General features: G+C 36.5%; 1 protein-coding gene across 3 annotated transcripts in view; it reads left to right on the plus strand.

The window, feature by feature from the left end:
* Positions 1–23,668, plus strand: part of CTNNA3 (catenin alpha 3) — a 1,789,299-nt gene that overhangs the window by 1,695,243 nt on the left and 70,388 nt on the right. For all 3 annotated transcript variants that reach the window (XM_007167816.2, XM_007167818.2, XM_007167817.2), the window contains one exon: positions 21,161–21,266. In XM_007167816.2, coding sequence (XP_007167878.2) covers positions 21,161–21,266 — 106 coding nt within the window. The remainder of the gene's footprint in view (positions 1–21,160; positions 21,267–23,668) is intronic.

The raw sequence follows: 23,668 nt of genomic DNA on the forward strand, positions 1-23,668 counted from the left end.
ATGAGTCTGGCTAATGGTTTATCAATTTTGTTTATCTTTTCAAAGAACCAGCTTTTAGTTTCATTGATTTTTGCTATTGTTTCCTTCATTTCTTTTTCATTTATTTCTGACCTGATCTTTATAATTTCTTTCCTTCTGCTGGCTCTGGGGTTTTTTTGTTCTTCTTTCTCTAATTGCTTTAGGTGCAAGGTTAGGTTGTTTATTCGAGATGTTTCCTGTTTCTTGAGGTAGGCTTGTATTGCTATAAACTTCCCTCTTAGCACTGCTTTTGCTGCGTCCCATAGGTTTTGGGTCGTCGTGTCTCCATTGTCATTTGTTTCTAGGTATTTTTTGATTTCCCCTTTGATTTCTTCAGTAATCACTTCGTTATTAAGTAATGTATTGTGTAGCCTCCATGTGTTTGTATTTTTTACAGATCTTTTCCTGTAATTGATATCTAGTCTCATAGCGTTGTGGTCGGAAAAGATACTTGATACGATTTCAATTTTCTTAAATTTACCAAGGCTTGATTTGTGACCCAAGATATGATCTATCCTGGAGAATGTTCCATGAGCACTTGAGAAAAATGTGTATTCTGTTGTTTTTGGGTGGAATGTCCTATAAATATCAATTAAGTCCATCTTGTTTAATGTATCATTTAAAGCTTGTGTTTCCTTATTTATTTTCATTTTGGATGATCTGTCCATTGGTGAAAGTGGGGTGTTAAAGTCCCCTACTATGATTGTGTTGCTGTCAATTTCCCCTTTTATGGCTGTTAGTATTTGCCTTATGTATTGAGGTGCTCCTATGTTGGGTGCATAAATATTTACAATTGTTATACCTTCCTCTTGGATCGATCCCTTGATCATTATATAGTGTCCTTCTTTGTCTCTTGTAATAGTCTTTATTTTAAAGTCTATTTTGTCTGATATGAGAATTGCTACTCCAGCTTTCTTTAGATTTCCATTTGCATGGAATATCTTTTTCCATCCCCTCACTTTCAATCTGTATGTGTCTTTAGGTCTGAAGTGGGTCTCTTGTAGACAGCATATATATGGGTCTTGTTTTTGTATCCATTCAGCCAGCCTGTGTCTTTTGGTGGGAGCATTTAATCCATTTACATTCAAGGTAATTATCGATATGTATGTTCCTATTCCCATTTTCTTAAATGTATTGGGTTTGTTGTTGTAGGTGTTTTCCTTCTCTTGTGTTTCTTGCCTAGAGAAGTTCCTTTAGCATTTGTTGTAAAGCTGGTTTGGTGGTGCTGAACTCTCTCAGCTTTTGCTTGTCTGTAAAGGTTTTAATTTCTCCATCAAATCTGAATGAGATCCTTGCTGGGTAGAGTAATCTTGGTTGTAGGTTTTTCTCCTTCATCACTTTAAGTATATCCTGCCACTCCCTTCTGGCTTGCAGAGTTTCTGCTGATAGATCAGATGTTAACCTTATGGGGATTCCCTTGTGTGTTATTTGTTTTTTTTCCCTTGCTGCCTTTAATATGTTTTCCTTATATTTAATTTTTGACAGTTTGATTAATATGTGTCTTGGCGTGTTCCTCCTTGGGTTTATCCTGTATGGGACTCTCTGTGCTTCCAGGACTTGATTAACTATTTCCCTTCCCATATTAGGGAAGTTTTCAACTATAATCTCTTCAAAAATTTTCTCAGTCCCTTTCTTTTTCTCTTCTTCTTCTGGTACCCCTATAATTCGAATGTTGGAGCGTTTAATGTTGTCCCAGAGGTCCCTGAGACTGTCCTCAGTTCTTTTCATTCTTTTCTCTTTATCCTGCTCTGTAGTAGTTATTTCCACCATTTTATCTTCCAGGTCACTTATCCTTTCTTCTGCCTCAGTTATTCTACTATTGATCCCATCTAGAGTATTTTTAATTTCATTTATTGTGTTCTTCATCATTGCTTGGTTCCTCTTTAGTTCTTCTACATCCTTGTTAAATGTTTCTTGCATTTTGTCTATTCTATTTCCAAGATTTTGGATCATCCTTACTATCATTATTCTGAATTCTTTTTCAGGTAGACTACCTATTTCCTCTTCATTTGTTAAGTCCAGTGTGTTCTGAGCCTGCTCCTTCATCTGCTGTGTGTTTTTCTGTCGTCTCATTTTGCCTATCTTACTGTGTTTGGGGTCTCCTTTTCACAGGCTGCAGGTTCGTAGTTCCCGTTGTTTTTGGTATCTGTCCCCAGTGGCTAAGGTTGGTTCAGTGGGTTGTGTAGGCTTCCTGGTGGAGGGAACTAGTGCCTGAGTTCTGGTGGATGAGGCTAGATCTTGTCTTTCTGGTGGGCACGTCCACGTCTGGTGGTGTATTTTGGTGTGTCTGTGGCCTTATTATGATTTTAGGCAGCCTCTCTGCTAATGGATGGGGTTGTGTTCCTGTCTAGCTAGTTGTTTGGCATAGGGTGTCCAGCACTGTAGCTTGCTGGTCGTTGGGTGAATCTGGGTCTTGATGCTGAGATGGAGATCTCTGGGAGATTTTTGCCGTTTGGTATTACATGGAGCTGGGAGGTCTCTTGTGGACCAGTGTTCTGAAGTTGGCTCTCCCACCTCAGAGGCACGGCCCTGATGCCTGGCTGGAGCACCAAGAGCCTTTCTTCCACACGGCTCAGAGTAAAAGGGAGAAAAAATAGAAAGAAAGAAAGAAAGAGGCTATAATATAGTGAAGTAAAATAAAGCTATTGTAAAGCAAAGCTATACAGACAAAATCTCACCCAGAAGCATATACATATACACTCACAAAAAAAAGGAAAAGGGGAAAAATTAATATCTCCTGCTCCCAGTGTCCCCCTCCTGAATTTGGGATGATTCGTTGTCTGTTCAGGTGTTCAACAGATGCAGGGTACATCAAGTTGTTTGTGGAGCTTTAATCCGCTGCTTCTGAGGCTGCTGGGAGAGATTTCCCCTTCTCTTCCCTGTTCGCACAGCTCCCGGGGTTCAGCTTTGGATTTGGACCCGCCTCTGCGTGTAGGTCGCCTGAGGGCGTCTGTTCCCCGCCCAGACAGGACGGGGTTAAAGGAGCAGCTGCTTCGGGGGCTCTGGCTCACCCAGGCCGCGGGGAGGGAGGGGTACAGAGGAGGCGGGGCGAGCCTGCAGCGTCAGAGGCCGGCGTGACGTTGCACCAGCCTGAGGCGCGCAGTGCGTTCTCCCGGGGATGTTGTCCCCGGATCCCGGGACCCTGGCAGTGGCGGGCTGCACAGGCTCCCGGGAGGGGCGGTGTGGAGAGTGACCTGTGCTCGCACACAGGCTTTTTGGAGGCGGCAGCAGCAGCCCCAGCGTCTCACGCCCGTCTCTGGGGTCCGCGCTGATCGCCGCGGCTCGCGCCCTTCTCTGGAGTTCGTTTAGGCGGTGCTCTGAATCCCCTCTCCTTGCGCGCAGCGAAACTTTTTGGAGGTCGGACGTTTTCTGCCAGCGTTCAGTGGGTGTTCTGTAGGAGCAGTTCCACGTGTAGATGTATTTCTACTGTATCTGTGGGAAGGAAGGTGATCTCCGCGTCTTACTCTTCCGCCATCTTCTCCCTCCTCTGCCAATTCTTTAATGTGTAAACTTGATTGAGCCACTAGCTTACATGAACATCAGTATTTTTTTTTTTTTTTGGAATTGGGGCTGATAAGCATTGTTATTACTATACTGCAGGTTTATTCCATATATCAAAATTAAATAATTTGTAGAAATGGGCTTTTTAGTTTAGAAAATGCCATACAATTGAAACTTACTATTATGGGTAACATTAAAATTTCTGTGAAATCAAGGCTTAGCAATCTGTTTAATCAACAAGTAAAACTAGCAGATGTATTCATTTTTAACTAACAGAGAAATGGTGGGGAGGGGGATAGAAGAGAAAGTTCACTGATAATGAACTATCAGAAAAAGAAAGCAAGAAAACAGTCATATTTTAAAATTGCATCAAGAAGAATAAAATACCTGGGAATAAACTCAAAGAGGTGAAAGACCTATACTCTGAAAACTATTAAACACTGATGAAGGAATTTGAAGATGATATAGAGAAATGGAAAGATATCTTATGTCTATGGATTGGAAAAATTTATATTGTTAAAATGTCCGTACTACCCAAAGCCATCTACAGATTTAATGCAATCCCCTTTCAAAATACCCAGGACATTTTTCACAGAACTAGAACAAATAATTCTATAATTTCTTTGGAACCACAAAAACCCCAAACTGCCAAAGCAATCTTAAGAAAAAAGAACAAAGCTGGAGGTATCACATGCCCTGACTTCACACTATACTGCAAAGCTATAGTAATCAAAGCAGCATGGTACTGGCACAAAAACAGACACAGATCAATGGAGCAAAATAGAGAGCCCAGAAATAAATCCACACACTTATGTTCAATTAATCTACAACAAAGAGGACAAGAATATACACTGGAGAAATGAAAGTGTCTTAAATATTTAAGTGTTACTTGGAAAACTGGACAACTACATGTAAAACAATGAAATTATCAATATAAAAATTATCAAAAAAAAAAAATTATCATACCATGTACAAAATAAACTCCAAATGGATTAAAGACCTAAATGTAAGATCTGAAACTATAAAACTCCTAGAAGAAAACATAGACAGAACACTCTGACATAAATTGTAGCAATTTTTTTTTTTTTTTGCTCTGTCTCCTAAGGCAAAAGAAACAAAAGCAAAAATAAATAAAGGAGACCTAATTAAACTTTCAAATTTTTTGCACAGCAAAGGAAACCATGTACAAAATGAAAAGACAACCTACTGAGTGGGAAAAAATATTTGCAAATCATATGACCGATAAGGGGTTAATATTCAAAATATATAAACCGCCCATACAACTCAATATCAAAAAATTAACAACCCAGTTACAAAATGAACAGAAGACCTGAATAGACATTTTTCTGAAGAAAATATACAGATGGCCAATAGGCATATAAAAATATCTCAACATCTCTAATTATCAGAGAAATGCAAATCAAAACCACAATGAGGTATTACCTCACACCTGTCAAAATGGTTATCATCAAAACATCTACAAATAACAAATGCTGGCGAGGATGTGAAGATAAGGGAATCTCAGTACATTGTTGGTGGAAATGTACATTGGTACAGCCACTGTGGAAAACAATTTGAAGTTTCCTCGAAAAACTAAAAATAGAACTACCATATGATCCAGCAATTTCACTCCTGGGTATATATCCAAAGAAAATGAAAACACTAATTTGAAAAGATACATGCACCCCAATGTTCATAGCAGCATTATGTACAGTAGCCAATATATGGAAGCAATCTAAGTGTCCATCAACATATGAATAGATAAGGAAGATGTGGCACATATATATATATATATATATATATATATATACACACACACACACACACACACACACACACACATACATACACATACAATGGAATATTTCTCAGCCATAAAAATAAATGAAATTCTGCCATTTGTGACATCATGGATGGACCTAGAGAGTATTATGATTACTGAAAAAGTCAGACAGAGAAAGAGAAATACTGTTTGCTCTTACTTATATGTGGAATCTAAAAAAATGAAACAAAAGAATGTATATAACAAAACAGAAACAGACTCATAGATACAGAAAACAAACTAGTGGCTACCAGTGTGGAGACAGAAGGTGGGAGGGGCATGATAGGGGTAGTGGATTAAGATACAAACTACTCTGTATAAAATAGGTAAGCAACAAGAATATATTGTACAGCACAGGGAAATATAGCCATTATCTTGTAATAACTTTAAATGGAGTATAATCTATAGAAATATTGAATCAATATGTTATATACCTGAAACTAATACAATACTGTAAATCTACTATATTAAAAACAAACAAACAAAAAAAGAACCAGTAAGAGAGAAAGTATTAGTACCTGATGGGAATTTGTGAGTGGCAACCATGGTGATTATGTTGTCTGAGATTCCTAAATTGGGGCTTCATCCATTTCAAAGCAATAGACTGTGTGAAGTCACAGATGAAATAGAGATGTATGTTTCTATCAAACAGAATATTAGCCAAAACAAAGTGTCATCCTATGTAAATGGATAAGTGAGTCCAATGGTCAGAGACATTATGTCATGAAGCTAATCATTGTTAAAATAGAAACTGTAGCAAAGATATATGCTAGTGCTTGCTAAGAATCTCTTCTCAGATAGTTGATATGAAATTTTATTTCCAAGAGACAGACTACAGCAGGAGGCCCCCTTCTGGTAGCAGGGTATGGCCATCAGAATCCTCAGTATAAGCAGCAGTTTAAATGACTTGACTCCCCTTTACTTTTGTCCCATTAGGCCCAGCTGAAACCTCTGCAATTCCACCAGCCTGGCCTGGTACACTTTCTCCACAGTTAGTTATCATGTGCATGGCTTAATGGAGGGAACATAACCTTTGAAAAGAAAATTAAATCATTAATCTCACTTTGGTGATCCGAGTCATCTAAGTATGTGGAAAACTATAAAGGATGCCATGCTCATCTCTCAGAAAACAGAGCAGAACCTAGAGTCTTCAGCCCTTCAGGTATTTGCCATGTTTCCAGAAATAGTAGCTGTGTTTAAAAATTAAGTTGGTCTTTAGTTCCTTGAGGTTTTTTTTCTTATTTATAATAGTGTTTTCTGGTTTTCAGTTTTGAATTCACCCTTCACCTTTAGTTCTTTGCTGCTCTAAAAAGTTCCTAAAAATAATTCTTGTTGTCTTTACTATAGCATCTGTGCTCATAGGAATAAACAGTTTTTAGTTGTTCTATAACTTACATAATGATTCCTTCTTTAATATCCCATATCTTAAATGAGGAGAATTAAAAACATGTCCTTCTGGTTATTCATAGTTTCTATTTGGAATTAATTTAGAAAAGGAGAAGGAAGATATGTTATAGATGAGTATAATATGTTGAATGTACATGCATGCACATTAAAAAATTTAGAATAAAACTGTCTTAGGATAATCATCCATTGCCTAATTTAAGTTATTCAAAGATAGTTATCCACTGTGAATTTGACATTTACTTAGAACCTTTTAAAAAATACCTTTTTTTAAATTTCTAGCTCCTCTCTTGCATGCCTTCTAGTAATCTATTGTTTGATAATACCTAATAGAGGCAAGAATATAAAAGTCAAAGTTATAAAGTTTATTTGCGACTAGGGTAAGGGGATTGATTAACTTATCTCTTAAAACGTGTATTTTTGGAAGAACTACGATATGTAAGTCCATGGCTGGTCTCCTCAGTGCTCTTCCTGCCTTCAGGTGCTCGAGGAAACCCAAACATGAATCAGCCATTGACTGTTCTCCCAATAACTTAGAGACTAGTTCAAGAGCGAAAACATGTATATGTACGTAACTCTAAGGTAGAAAGGGTTGAAGAACCTAAGAGAGGTGCAGGCAAGATGGTAGGAATGTTCAGAGGAACGAAATATTTATCTCCTGCTTTGGGCAACAAGAAAGGTTTTATGGAAAAGATATCATTTGAGCTACACCTTTAAATAGTAATGTCCAAACTTGTGCTGTGAGATATTCTATTGGAAAGGGAGAAGAAAATATTTGAAATTTTATTTGTTTGCAATCAAACACATAAGAATTGTATTCTTTTTTTTTGTTGTTGTTGTTTTTTAACATCTTTATTGGAGTATACTTGCTTTACAATGGTGTGTTAGTTTCTGCTTTATAACAAAGTGAATCAGTTATACATATACATATGTCCCCATATCTCTTCCCTCTTGCATCTCCTTCCCTCCCACCCTCCCTATCCCACCCCTCTAGGTGGTCACAAAGCACCGAGCTGATCTACCTGTGCTATGCAGCTGCTTCCCACTAGCTATCTATTTTACATTTGGTAGTGTATATATGTCCATGCCACTCTCTCACTTTGTCCCAGCTTACCCTTCCCTCTCCCCATATCCTCAAGTCCATTCTCTAGTAGGTCTGCATCTTTATTCCTGTCTTGCCCCTGGGTTCTTCTGACCACTTTTTTTTTCTTTTTTTTTTTTTTTAGATTCCATATATATGTGTTAGCGTATGGTATTTGTTTTTCTCTTTCTGACTTAATTCACTCTGTATGACAGTCTCTAGGTCCATCCACCTCACTACAAATAACTCAGTTTCATTCCTTTTTATGGCTGAGTAATATTCCATTGTATATATGTGCCACATCTTCTTTATCCATTCATCTGTTGATAGACACTTAGGTTGCTTCCATATCCTGGCTATTGTAAATAGAGCTGCAATGAACATTTTGGTACATGACACTTTTTGAATTATGGTTTTCTCAGGGTATATGCCCAGTAGTGGGATTGTTGGGTCATATGGTAGTTCTATTTTTAGTTTTTTAAGGAACCTCCATACTGTTCTCCATAGTGGCTGTAACAATTTACATTCCCACCAACAGTGCAAGAGGGTTCCCTTTTCTCCACACCCTCTCCAGCATTTATTGTTTGTAAATTTTTTGATGATGGCCATTCTGACCGGTGTGAGATGATATCTCATTGTAGTTTTGATTTGCATTTCTCTAATGATTAGCAATGTTGAGCATCCTTTCATGTGTTTTTTGGCAATCTGTATATCTTCTTTGGAGAAATGTCTATTTAGGTCTTCTGCCCATTTTGGTTTGGGCTGATATTGAGCTGCATGAGTTGCTTGCATGTTTTGGAGATTAATCCTTTGTCAGTTGCTTCATTTGCAAATATTTTCTCCCATTCTGAGGGTTGTCTTTTGCATTCCTATACACTAATGTTGAAAAATCTGAAAGTGAAATTAAGAACACACTCCCATTTGCCATTGCAACAAAAAGAATAAAATATCTAGGAATAAACCTACCTAAGGAGACAAAAGACCTGTAACCAGAAAATTATAAGACACTGATGAAAGAAATTAAAGATGATACAAACAGATGGAGAGATACACCATGTTCTTGGATTGGAAGAATCAACATTGTGAAAATGACTCTACTACCCAAAGCAATCTACAGATTCAATGCAATCCCTATCAAACTACCAATGGCATTTTTCACAGAACTAGAACAAAAAATTTCAGAATTTGTATGGAAACACAAAAGACCCCGAATAGCCAATGCAATCTTGAGAAAGAAAAACGGAGCTGGAGGAATCAGGCTCCCTGACTTCAGACTATACTACAAAGCTACAGTAATCAAGACAATATGGTACTGCCACAAAAACAGAAATATAGATCAATGGAACAGGATAGAAAGCCCAGAGATAAACCCACGCACATATGGTCACCTTATCTTTGATAAAGGAGGCAAGAATATACAGTGGAGAAAAGACAGCCTCTTCAATAAGTGGTGTTGGGAAAACTGGACAGCTACATGTAAAAGAATGAAATTAGAACACTCCCTAACACCATACACAAAAATAAACTCAAAATGGATTAAAGACCTAAACGTAATGCCAGACACTCTAAAACTCTTAGAGGAAAACATAGGCAGAACACTCTATGACATCAATCACAGCAAGATCCTTTTGACCCACCTCCTAGAGAAATGAAAATAAAAACAAAAATAAACAAATGGGACCTAATGAAACTTACAAGCTTTTGCACAGCAAAGGAAACCATAAACAAGACGAAAAGAATTGTATTCTTAACAGTATTTAATATATAACTGACACTGGTACTGCCCTGCATATCTCAGGCAAGAGATTTCAATGGCCCAGAGGAACTGATTATGGTGCCTTCACTTGTTCAGTAGCTTTCAACATATCACAATTAATGTACCTGGTTAACTGGATTTATGAATTGCATTATCTAGTTTTAACTAAGCTAACCTAACCTTCATTAAATAGGATACATTGCTTTAAAATTTTCAGAAAAAACAAACCAAAAAAACAAACAAACAAACAAACAAAATGAAAACATGGATTGAGGATCATTAGAAGACAAGCTCAAACAAAAAACAAGGTGTCAGAGTTAACAGTTCTCTATTCCTAGAAGGAGTTATTGGTGAGCCATATTACAAAGGAAGATCAATGATGATCTAATCAAAACTGACAAGAACTGGACTAATAAAATTAATTATCAAGAAGACTGCTTGAATTATGGATTTACATTCCCTAATACTCATGTTAAATTTCTCCTTAAGGGAATATTGCATCTTGAGATTGTTTTAATGACATTATCATTAGCAAGATATTTAAAATAGTTTCTTTTATCTTTAATTGATCTCTTTACAATTTACATTTCTGTATATGTTTTGTAATATACATAATTTATTACCATGGTAGTACACACGTTACCTAAATAAATAACATATATAGAAGATTAAGGTAAAACATGTGTTATTCTGTGCTTGACAGTGTAGGATGCATAAAGGCCCCAAAGCAACCTATTTGGCTATGAATATGAATGTTTTGCTGATTGAAACACCAAAAGTTCAATATGAAGAGGCCTTCAGAATGCCAGCTCCTAGCATAAGCATATTTGCCTTCTTGGAGCTAATCCCATGGAACAGGCACAATCTTAATGATTTTAGCCTCTGGGAAGGTGTCATTTTTTTCCAACTGGGGGGTAGATAAAAGTTATTCAGCACCAGAGTCTAAGCCATAGAAATGAATTTTATGAGCTTCCTCTTGAGAGGTACAAATTTGGATTTTATTCAGAGTAACCATCCTATCATGTGGCCATTGATTTTCTCATTTCCTATTCTTTTCTTGCTAAATAACCCCCACACTTAATTGGAGTCCCAGTGTCTCACATTTCAAAGAACATTTTCAAAAAAGAAACACTGGGGTTTGGAGAAGAGTTCTAGGCTGGAGAGAAAGGCAGCTATCTGAGTCAAGTTTGATATGCTCACATGCCATCATTAAAGTTTTCAAAAGAATTTCAGGAAACATTTGAGGCCTATTTTCAGAAAGAGAGAACTGGCAGGCCTTGAATGAAACAGACCCCCTGTAGAAACGGGCGGAGGAGGTGTGTGCTAGGATACATCCTGGCACCATGGCCCAAGGCACACTGCTGGGGCAGCACCAAAGCACTCACACCTAACAAAGAGCAACACGATCTAAGAAAGTTACAAAAGAAAAAGGAAGGAAGGAAAAAGAAAAATCTCAGCCCTGACTTTTCTTTCCTATGTGTTTCTATTGTAATTTTGGTTTAATCGGAAATAAATTATTAAGTATACAATTCTAAACTAGGTTATGGTCCTTTTAATATATTTCAGTCTGATATCACCATGTGACCCTCTAGACAGAGCCATACAGTATAAAAGCAGGTCCAAATACCTGGGTATGGTATGAGTTTATTTTATCCCCAAGGCAAGAGATTTTTAGGGCAAAGGCTGGCATGTACAGACAAGAGGGTGGATCACACAGCTGGACATAATACTGGATGACTACTATTTTACAATAATAATGTTTTAACTTTTACTTGAGGAGGCATTACATATGTTGTCTCACGTAGCATTAGCTAAATAGTTGAATATTAGGCCAGATAGGGGGGAGAAAGTAAAAAATAATGTGTTTGTCTGAACTAGCACTGATTATTTCACTCAAGTTTTAAAATCATACCCTTTACTTAAATAGAAATCAGCTTTGGGTCACCATACAATAAAATAATTCAATATAGCAAATCAATGGAGAGCAGCAATAGTGGCACATTAACAAAAAGACTAGCTACAGAAATCAGTATATCTCAAGTCATACTCAATCTGAATGAGCCCACTGAAAATGGTAGGCCTTATAGTGTCCTAATATTTAATAAACTGCAGCTGTATCTGACTAGACTAGGGGAGGGAGGGCATGCCAAAAATTTACTGGCAGTTTTTATCATCTCCAAAACATCAAGATCAGATACTGGTGGCAAGCCAGACACTTGAACCCCCTCTGTACTCAATCTATTAGCTGTGATAAGCCTTTACTAAGTTAGTGGCCTTTTCACCCCCTGTATGTTTCTTCAACTGGACCTTAGGATAACACTGGACCATGACCAGATTTAGAAGTGAGTTGGTGTGTTGGTTTTAAGAAGGTCTAAATGTCGAATAATAAAAGCTAAATTATATTATTTTCATAAATTGAAAATGTTTATTTTCTGAGCCCAAAAATTTGGTCTGATATTAAAGGAACAAGAGCAGCCTGTATATCACAGTGGTTTAAGGGGAAGCTGGAAAAAGCGCCCAGGCTCTGTAAGAGATCGTGTACATGATTAATGCCGAGGCCACTGCCAACAGGAAAAAGAGGGACTGCCACAGTCGGAGAGTGTGATTGTATGTACAGTGCATTGGCTTTGGTTAATGTGTGTGCTCAGAGAAGTAATGTACAGAGGATGAGAAAAGACCTGTTTTCAAATGTTGGTGCTGAGTATGGATTTTCCATTATGTCCTGAGAAAGTATCGATGAATAATGACATACAGTCTTATTTTTTGGTGGTGGTGGGGTTTGCTGCTGCTGGAGGGGTACTTTCCCATGAATGAGGGGACGTACAAATGGATTTCCTTGTCAATTTTCACCCCCCATGTGAGTCTGGAGAGCCACCACTGAGACGTTTATCCCTTATTTCACAGTTTCTTAACCAGTTGCTTCCAAGAGGTTTCTTAAATGATTGCAACCATAGTGTCTCTAAATGACCCCTTTAAGTAAGCAGCAGGTATACTTTTTGAATGTCTCATGAAAACAAGTTTCAGAGTTTTCAAGGCCTGTAGGTCCAAAAGAAAAAAATGAATATTTATAATAATCATCTGAAAACTGTTCCCCATCTCCCCCAGAAGAGGACTTCTCCTCTCGTTTTGCTCCATGTTTGACTTTGACATGCTTTCAGGCAGTGTTTGTGTGTGTTTCACGGGCAGCCCCAGGAGGAAAGAGAGGCACGCTAAAATCACTGTGTGCTTGATGAGGAAAGAGAAGCAGCAGGCACAAAAATAGTCTCTCTGGGTAACTCTGGTTTTCCCAGATCTTCAGATTTCTTCAGGCCCCACCCTTTGATATGAATTGTAAGGAAAGGAATATACAGCTAGCAAACCATTAAGCATCAAGAACCTGAAACTTTCGCTGGCAGTTGTAAAAATAAAGAACTAGCGAGCTGCAGAAGCAACCACCAGAGTGCTGTCAATTTGTTCAAGCTGATTTGGTCTAAGTCCAGGAAAACCAGTAGTTCCCTCACAGGAGCCAAGCCTGACTACTTGGTCGTGACTCTTGAGGATTATGGCAGCCTGAATAATGGCTCTCCAAGGTGTCCACCTCCTGATCCTCAGAAGCTGTGACTATTACCTTCTCTGGCAAAAGAGACTTTGTATATGTAACTACATTAGGGATATTGAGATGGGAAAATTATCCTGGGTTATCTGGGTGGGCCTGATGTAATCACAGAGGTCCTCACAAGAAGGAGCAAGAAATCAGAAAGGAGAAGGCCATCGATGTGATGACAGGCAGCAATTGCAGTGATGTGCTCCGAAGACAGAGGAAGGGGCCACAGCTGAGGGGCACAGGTGCCCACTAGAAGCTGAAAAGGGCAAAGGAATGGATTCTGCCCTCAGAGCCTCCAGAAGGAACCAGCCCTGCCAAGCCCTTGACTTTAGCCTGGTGAAAATTCTTTAGAACTTCTGACCTCTAGAACTGTACAATGATATGTGTGTTGTGTTAAGCCCCTGAGTTTGTGACAATTCGTTACAGCAGCAGTAGGAAATGAATAAAATGACTCTTCTTGAAGAAAGATTAAGAGGACAATTGATTAAATATAGAGGGAGCCATGGGAATCAGCATCCATGCAACTACCAACTATAGTTTTCTCTTTCGGTTGATACAGGCATTTCCTTGCCATTGGAAAAGTGGTCGATAGTGACAGTGTTTCTTAGATGTCTATGATCTTTAGGTGAGATAGTAAAACAGCTTATTTTATTACTCAAAAGTTGGGTTGAGTTCACTAGAAAAAACTTAGACTTATACACCACCATTTTCAACAGTGCTACAGTTCTCAAATGAACATTAATGGCTTCATTTTTGGTTCTAGCAAACTTCTGATGGTCAGTCATGGGCCCCCATCACTGGGCTACATCTCTCTCTGAACCAAAACTCAAAAATCCAGTTGAGGGGGAAAAAAACAATTGTGATTTTCTTTTTCCCTACATATATCTTCTTTCAGCCCCAAGTAGAATGGGAAAAAAAAGGGAGAAAGAGAAAGATAAATGTTAGGTTACTGATAAAAAACATTCATCAAAAAAGAGGTTATTTATTTCATAACCCTTGGGAATGTTCAGATAGACAGATAATGATGCTTTAATAGGACCCCACTCAGGTCAATGGCTAAGAATCTCTGCTCGTGTATATTTCTTTGCAGTATATGAAACATTCCACTGATTCAGAGCTATCCATTGAATTTCAGTGTTTCAAGATGCATACTGACAGAAAACTTATGACAGTTTCCATCTACATGATTTCTTTTTAATTGGCTCTGAAAGTACCAATGACTTAAACTCCTTGCTTTTAAATTTAGACCAACTGATATTCATATAGCTTGGAGAAAAGTTAAGGGACTTTGAGCTTCTAAGCTTTTGATTCTTGTTTATAGGACAAAGATAATAGATTCTAGGAGCAGAATGAGCATGTAAGGCTGCATAAATTGATATGCACAATTATGGGAGTATCCATGATATGAATGGCAACTCTTAAATTTGTGCAGTGAACAACCTGCACAACACTATGCAGCAATGCCGGGTATGAGAAAATTGAGTAACTTAACAGTGTCTGGAACATAGTAAGCACACAAAAAGCTTGTTATGTATTCTTTCAGTACAAAATTACATAGGAAAGTAGTAAAATCTTCACACTTAGGAAGAACTGAAGAAGGTTGTCTATCTGTTTTACTAAAGACAAAAAGAAGAATGTCTGGCTAGGTGACCTCTTCTTTGCCTACAACTTGGAAACAAATGAACTTTGCTAAATAAGGTCTATCCATATATAATTATATAGAATTATAATTAAAGAATTCTAATTCTTCTGCTTCCACCTAGATGTTTAGCGTTTTGGGTTCTTTAAGGGTATTCCATGAAATCTCTGCCAAATTTTACAATCTGTTTAGGATTTGAAACAACACTAACAGGTGGAGAGTAAATTAGAAAATTTGAGAGTTAAGAATAGACAAAAGATTTATGTCTCAGTGTTTTTTTAGAAAATTAGTTTTTACATTTGAGGAAGGGAATTCCTGCTTCAAACACACACACACATACACACACACACACTCGTGCACACACACAGAGCCCATATACACACAAACAACAAAAACTGCAGCAGCAACAATAATAATATTAAAATAATATTAATAACTTTAAAAGTATTCTCCCCAGGCTGATCCCCCAAAAAATCTCTAAAATAAGCCCTATCCTTGTTTCATAAACAAACACAACATTGAACATGAAAGGCTATTATCACCATGCACAAAGTAAACTTACATAATTTTTATTTTTAATAATAAACCATCTACATAGTGACAATTTCAAAACAAAAGATAGAATTGGTCTTCTGCCCAGGCAAAGTACATCTCCTATAATTTCAGCTGTATTGGTGAAGAGACTTGGGATTTTCCCAATTTTTCCCCACCTACTTGGTGACATCCAAAATTCCCTTCACAGGGAGTACACACTTTCGTTGCTAAAACGACAAAAGAAAATATAGGATTTTAGTACCTCTAGGACTGTATATAGAGGAAATGCTATGAGTTCATAAAACCCTGTTTTCTTTTCTTCCTGTGCTCAGATAGAATACTTCTTCCAGCTTTCTTTGCAGTTACATGAGTCTATGTGTCTGGATTCTGGAATACGGGTGGGAGTGATGTGTTCTAATTCTTATCCTGATCCCTAAAATTTCCCATGAGATCCTCACTCATTTTCCATGTCAGGTGTCTGGATGCAGTGAATCCTTCTGAGGGCTGTGAAGCCTTAGAGGTTAGGTTATCTTATAATGAGAAGGAGCCTGAGTTCTTAAATGACTGTGTGGTACGTGACCCATCACCCACAATCCACCTTGACTGTGATGTGAGAGAGGAATAACCTTTATTGGGTTAAGTCCTTAAGATATTTTTATGTTGTTCTTATAGCAGCCAGGCTACTCTGAATAATATGGAATGAGAGGAGCTGAAATGAAAAAGTATACATATGCAATGTTCAGACAATATTTTCCCTCCTTCATGGGGCAACACCTTTTTCAGACTTGAATCTCAAAGATTCCTCAGGATACTAATTACTTAGGATGGTTGTTAGCTGATAACTCACTAGCTTATTTTCCAAGGACTTTTACAGGGGCCTCAAAACTTGAGAATGACACTTTACAAGAGAAAGTAACACCCAGAGGGAGAGAGTTGCCTAATTCAAGTTTCATGTTTCAATGGTACAGAAACAGTATGTCCTTGCTTGAGTCTGGCATCTCTCTTTATCTCATCATTTTCAGCTGCTTCCATGATAATTACTTTTTTCTTTTGTATCTGAAGTCAGAATTATAAGTAAGAGAATTCTGACAGTACCCTTGTAGAGCTAAATCATTAATCTTGGGACGTTTATAACACCAAAAAGACCTGTCATTAAATGTAATTCAACTCCTTAAAATCAGTTAAAGAACAACCTTGAACAACAATAACAAGTACACACACACAGAGTTTATAGGAATATATATATTTATATTTTTTTATTAGTAAAAGGATATTATGGACAAGGCTGTACAGAGTTATATTGTCAGCAGGTGTAAGAAGGAACTCAATCGTCAGTTCATATTGTCTGGCAAATGCTATAATTATTAAATAAAAATTCAAAAGGTACATTTTTATAAAATATTTGTAAAGGGATTAGGAAAATAAAAAATAAAATTTGCTGAGCACCTAATGTGTGCCAAATATTGTGTAAAATACATGATTTTATGTATCCTTACCATGTGGCAAGTAACACAATTATTTTAACGAAGAGAAAATAAGCTCAGACCAACAAACTCATTTACCCGAGGCTACATGGCTAATAAGTATTAGGACGCAGACAAAATGTATTTCCCAAGTCCGTATTCATTTCACTCTACTTTATTGCAGCAGTAAATTTGAGTGTTAGAATTAAATAACTATGTCTAAAGCTGAGATTCTCAGGTAAAAGTTCTATTTGTTGTATTATAAATAAAAATCAACATTCAATCTCTCATCCTAGTATGGCATTTATAGCGGTTGAGTTTTGAATTTAGTGATTAGAATCCAGGGAGAAAGAGAGAGGGAGGAAAGGTACCAAGAAAAGTAATAAAGAAAAGTTACAAGATCTCAAGAAAGAAATCTCAAAACCGTAGGCTACTGGTGCTATTTCAACACTTTGACAAGACTCAAAAAGCCTATGTAGGGCTTCCCTGGTGGCGCAGTGGTTGAGAATCTGCCTGCCAATGCAGGGGACACGGGTTCGAGCCCTGGTCTGGGAAGATCCCACATGCCGCGGAGCAACTGGGCCCGTGAGCCACAACTGCTGAGCCTGCGCGTCTGGAGCCTGTGCTCCGCAACAAGAGAGGCCGCGATAGTGAGAGGCCCGTGCACCGCGATGAAGAGTGGTCCCCACTTGCCACAACTAGAGAAAGCCCTCGCACAGAAACAAAGACCCAATACAGCCATAAATAAATAAATAAATAAAATTTAAAAAAAAAGCCTATGTAATGTAGCACATTTTTATTTCATTGGGTCTGGGACAGATTTGGTTTGTGTTCCTTGAGGCTGTTGTGTGTGAGCAGGTCACTGCTGGGGGCCCTCCTTGCCACCTAGTGTCTAACTCTAACCCTCCTCTTTGCTCTCTATTGCATTCACAGTAACTCTCACCAGTGTCTAAGGAGATCTTTTTAAATATTTTAATGTCATCTTAGTGTATTTTATTGGAAGCAGTGTAGAATAGTCATTAAAAGCAGATTCTGTAGCTAGACTACCTGAGTTCAAATCCCATCTCTGATACCTAATCGCTGTGTAACTTGATAAAATATATATATTTAATATCTCTTTCCCTCGGATTTCTCATCTGCAAGATAAGGACAATAATAATTCTAAATTCGTAGGATTATTATAATGATCAAATTCATTTGTGTATGGGATAGTACCTAGCACACAGAAAATACTAAGTGTGTTAACTACTATTATGGACCATAATATAGGCTATCATTGTTTTCATCTCTTAAGTTAACCACGATGTCATGAGACTCATTCTATAAAAATATAAAGGAGAAAAGGATTAAAGGGAAAGTTTTTGGTCATGAAAGGGGGAATAATATTATGTTATCAAAGATTTAGGGGCTACAAAGTGCAAAAGATATAAACAAGCCTTTTGTTTTATTTTTAATCAGTAGCAGAAAATACCAAGTCGTTTCAAAGATATTCTCTGTCCCTAAAAAGATAAAATAAGTCCCTGAAACTATTTTCTATTATCAAACCAGATCTCTAGTTAGTTGAGCTTTAGTGATCAGCTGTATCATCTTCTTGCTTCTCGTGCTGATCAGGAGAAGGGAGGGGTGGATGCCAGAAATTGAGACAGGACAGGGAGAGGAGTGAGAATCACGGTTGGGGCAGTATCAAAAATGTCTGAGAAGTTTGTGTTGTACCAATAAATCAAGTTTCAAAGGCATCCCTTTCACTTGTTAATAAAATTGTCTATGGCATCAACATCACTGGGTTATTTCAGCCTTTCTCATTATACCTTCTAAGCTCTAATTTAAGAGATTAACTGGCAGACTGTCTACTCCAGAGCTTGGTCTGCCCTCCTTTTTGAGGAGATAGATAGATTATTATTGTAACCACTGTTTATGAAAGATTTCTGGCCTCTGGTTTCCTTAAAATATTTCCAAAGTCTACCCGCTCCTCCTCTGGGTATCTTTCTCAGTAGGATCCAAACTCAATGATTTAAGACACAAGCTGCTGACAGAGATCCTGAGAACCCATTATGAAAATGAAGGCAGAAACAACCTTTGAATGTGTTTTCCAATTTAAAAAGCCTTCATTACCTAGCACATTTCAGGCTGAGAATGTTAAAAATTTATCATAGTTTCAGTAATTGCAGCTTCCTCTGGAACTTGGCATAATATGGAATCATTTGTAAAATGTATATTTTGTTTGGCACTCAGTAAGAAGCTTGCCAGGCAATACATTTAATTAGGAGCATGAGGAGAAGAGAATAATTGTAGTCTGTCGCAATATATTATTGTTACTTTTAAGTTCTATATGTGTTTAAGATAGTGGTCTCATAACAAGGTGTGTATTTAAAGCTAGAGGTAATTTCCTTTTCATCAGCCCAGGGTTTTTATATGGGGAAATATATTATTTTGAGGGGAAGGGTACATTAGCTACATTATCCCTTAGATAAAACTCTTTGTCCATTGTTTAAGCTAAGTGAGCATTAGCCACTCTCCTTAGTAACAAATTTTGTCCGTTGTTTAAGACCTTGAAAATTGATGCATTGCCTTTTGGGAGCTTGGACAGCTTTATTTAAGCTTAACTTTCTCTGGAGATGCATAGACATAATGAAATGCAGTGCCTGTCTTGAACATAACCATGTACATAACATCTAGTCCTGCCTGATGCGTAAAGTAAATTTGATAAGAGCAACTCAAAAAAAATTGTAATGATTAATGTTGATTTTTTTAGAAAAATTCAAAGCAACCTGTGTCAACAGATTCAAAGAGGAGAAGTATGGTGATAACCATCTACTGAGGCCAGGTTTTCATCCTCTTAGCCGTGAGGTTCCATTTTTACAGGAAAACTTGCTTGTAATGTATTTGAGAGGCCCCATGAATAAAATGCAGTGAAAGGGCCTTTTTGACATATTAGTCACAAGTGATTTGATGTTCAAGTTTTCAGGTGTAGAATACTCTGATCATTTTCCTTTGCATGAATCCCTCTATCTTGTATTAGTATAGAATGATAGTCCCTAAGTGAACAGAGATTTTTCTCTTAACAACACATCTTATTAGATTTAACATCAGGGCATCTACGCTCAAGACTGGTCCAAGATGTAAATAAGATATTGGACAAAGATTGTGTCCATTCCCCTTCTCTTCAACTCCACTGTATTTTGGCCTCTCAAAATCTCCCTTTCCTCACCCTGACTGGCTTATTCCTTCTTCCCACCTTCCTCACTCTTCTTACTCCCGGCAAAGCATCAAAACAATTGTATTAGTGGGTGATTTCTTCAGGGTCCTATTCTCTGCTAGGAACAAGGAACAGAAACCACATAATTGGAATAGCCAGTGTGTCGATACTCAGTAGAGGGTTAGGAATTGGACATAAAGGAATAAGGAGAGGAGCAGTTTTAGGTGGATGGAACATTTATATTCATTCAGGTCAGTTATTCATTTATTTTTGAGGAATGAGAAGACAGAAAAATATCTCCTTATCTTATCCCACTCCAACTATGTAAGAAGTGTACTTCTTTCTTAACTACATTGCAAATCCCTAAATCAACCTAACTTTTATTCCATGGCATTAGAAACCAAAATTATCTTAAAATAACAATCACAAAAATAACAACTTATTGAATGCTTACTTTGTTTAAAACAATGTTCTGAGCACTCTGTGGAAATTAAATCATGCAGTCCCTAGAATGACTCCATGTGGTGGGTGCTCTTATTTCCTATCACTGGGAAACTGGGGCATAAAGTGGGTATCTGTCTTGTTTGACTTACACAAATGGTAAGAAGCAGTCTGTTTGGGGAAATAGTCCAAGATAGTGTGACTCCAGATTCATACTCAACTACTCTGATATTACTATGAAATAATTGTGGAGGAGAGGTAATGTGATAAAAACAAAGTACAGTTAACCAAAAGACTGTAAAAAAAAAAATTAAAAATAGGAGGATTAACAGCATCCCTGCTAATCAAAGTACACTGTTGAATATATAAAATGTCCAAAATCTCATGTTTCCACCCAGAATGAAGAAAATACCTTTGCCTTCAGGGGTCTACATCCACCAAAAGTATCTCCGGGCTAAGGTTTATTGTACAAAATACATGGGAATGAAGATCAAATGGAGTCCATCTTCTTGGCAAAATATCCTGAATCTTAACAAAATTGGCCTTCCTTTTTTTTTTTAATTTTTCATTTAATACTGGAATCTAATCATGGCCTGTTTAAAACTGAAGTATGTAAAACCAATGGCTTATACTTTGGGGTACAAATATTGTGTGTGTGTGTTTGTGTGTGTTTGTATCTTAGCATGAACCACTGCAACAAACATGTATTCTTTTATTTTAAGGGGAAAAGGACCACTGAAGCATACAACTGATGTGATCTATGCAGCCAAAATGATATCAGAATCAGGATCAAGGATGGACGTCCTTGCTCGGCAGATTGCCAACCAGGTGAGTTCTTTACAAATGGATGTGATGAAAGTTCATGGTAATTGCTCTCTGTCATTTGACATTGTTTAAAACAAAGTTGAATTTTTACTCTGTTGGATTGTTTTTCCCTAAATTATTATTGAATTATTTTTAATTTTTTTTTGCATAATTAACACACAAGTAGTGGAAAATTTATTCTGAGGAAGTTTATTTCTTGGTGCTTTATTATTACTACTATTATCATTATTATTATTATTTAGGGCTGGATTATTTTTAAGATTTTTGAGCTTCAAATATATTCAAATTATTCTAAATATCAGCTTTTTGAGTTTCAGATATACTCAAATTATTTTAATTGGCTGTAATACCCAATGTTAGTATTCTTTTTCTTAATATCTCAGATTTCTTATTTTTGCTCTTCAAAATTAGTGCTTTTCAAAAGTATGTTAGGTTTTCTGTGTAAACAATATGTTCTGGCATTCTATGTAAAACTGTGAGACAAATAGTAATTAGTAGAATACTAGAATACTGAAGTGAAGATATAAAATGTAGGAAGTATTTAATCCTTATAGATGCTCTAAATACTTGGTTTCCTTTCTTTAGATTTCTCATGTCTCTATTCCAGTTTTCTAAGCAGCAGCTACATTATTAGAGTTACCTTTTGCTTAACTTTAATTGAGAAATCTGTCAGTTTCTTTAATTAATGTACTGAGATATTCAATTATTATTTCAAACGGAGATATAGTATTCCTTTGCAGGTTTTACATTATTCAACTCCATAATACATATTTATCTATCTTTGGGGAAAAAAAAACACTTGTCTTTTTGAATCTGAAACTACTTCATATCTTTTTTGTGCATATACTTTAAGAGAAACTTTATTAGGCTACTTACTATTATTTTATCTTTTTATCCTCTTTTTCTTGGAACCTGAGGAACTTTCTCTTATTAGATATTATATTTTTGGATATAAGGGAAGAGAAATAAACAAGGAAAAATAATAACAGAGACAAATATTTTAAAATATTCTTGAATATATATATATATATATCCACATATATGGTCATATATATTTTTTCAAGTTCTTGCTACATTAAGCATTATAAACATTTTATTAATCTCTTTAGTATCCAGCATTTACAGTTAAAAACAAACTCTATTCTAATATAATTCAAAATCTATTATGAATAAATGACTGAAACCCAAATCTGCCCATGGTTTTCTGTGTTTTAGAATTTTATTGCATTCACTTTTATGAGACAAAATAGTAGTAGGATAAATGAAACCATAATACATTAAACAAATTTATGTGTTCTAATAACTTTTTAAATACTTAATGATTCTTAGCAGTGTACTTGTTTATTTTAGAATGCACAATTTTCGAAGTCCAAATAATTCTGTCACTTTGAAGTTGTCCTTTTCTTCTTGACTGATATTCTTCTTTAATTAGATTAGGTCACCTTGCAGTAGGTACTTCTATAACATAGCTGTATTAAATTATGCTATTGTTTTTAACATTATTCACATTGCATGGAAGAAAGCAAAAGTGTTGTCTCACTTCCATATAACTTTGACATTTTAAAAGAAGCTTAAAGAAACAGTCACTGACTAATGAAGAATTATGGATGACTCTCTTTGGCCTTTTCCATTTCATATAGTAAAGTAGTTTCAAATGATATATTTAATTTTCATCTGAATAAATACGGTTGTGAAGAATCAGAATGGAATCACTTATTATAGTGATTATCTGGGAAGATTCTCTGTGATTGTGCTTTGGATACTTTTTGATAGATTAACATAAAAAATTTAGACAAAAATAATTACTGAAATTGGTTGTGGAATACAATTGAATAATGTAAATAAGCAAGGCAATTTTTACAGTGTCAATGTATATTATGAAAAAACTCTGCCAGAACATTGGTTGCTTTTAATTTTGAACAATCTAATAGCTCAAAAAACTTTTAATAATTTTTATGATGCTTTCCAGTCTGCTTTGGGCTAGAGTGTCAGAAGGTCAAACATCAATCAATTTTCAATTCTATCCAACATGGATTTGTGAAATATATATATAGTTGGGCCAGTTTAGTTTCATTCTATAAAGTTTCAGAGTCAAAGTTCATATGTAGGGAGAATGAAATGAAATCAAATTGAGACTTCTAGTTCTGCCTTCCTGGATTTTTTTTTAACCCTTCTTCCCTGTCTTGCTTTCTTGAACATATGTTTATTTTATATAACTACATACAATTTACTACTCTGGCATTACCATTAGGTAGCTAGGAAGAGATGAATGAAAATCTTCTGTTGTAACATACAGAAGCATAATGTAAGCTTACTTGTCCCAATCACTCAACATCTCTTGGGTTTAGAATTACCTTGAGATGGTGTGGTAGATTTCATATGCCATCCAAGACCATGTTGTTTAA

Source organism: Balaenoptera acutorostrata, chromosome 16 (assembly GCF_949987535.1).
Source record: "Balaenoptera acutorostrata chromosome 16, mBalAcu1.1, whole genome shotgun sequence".
Lineage (NCBI taxonomy): Eukaryota > Metazoa > Chordata > Mammalia > Artiodactyla > Balaenopteridae > Balaenoptera > Balaenoptera acutorostrata.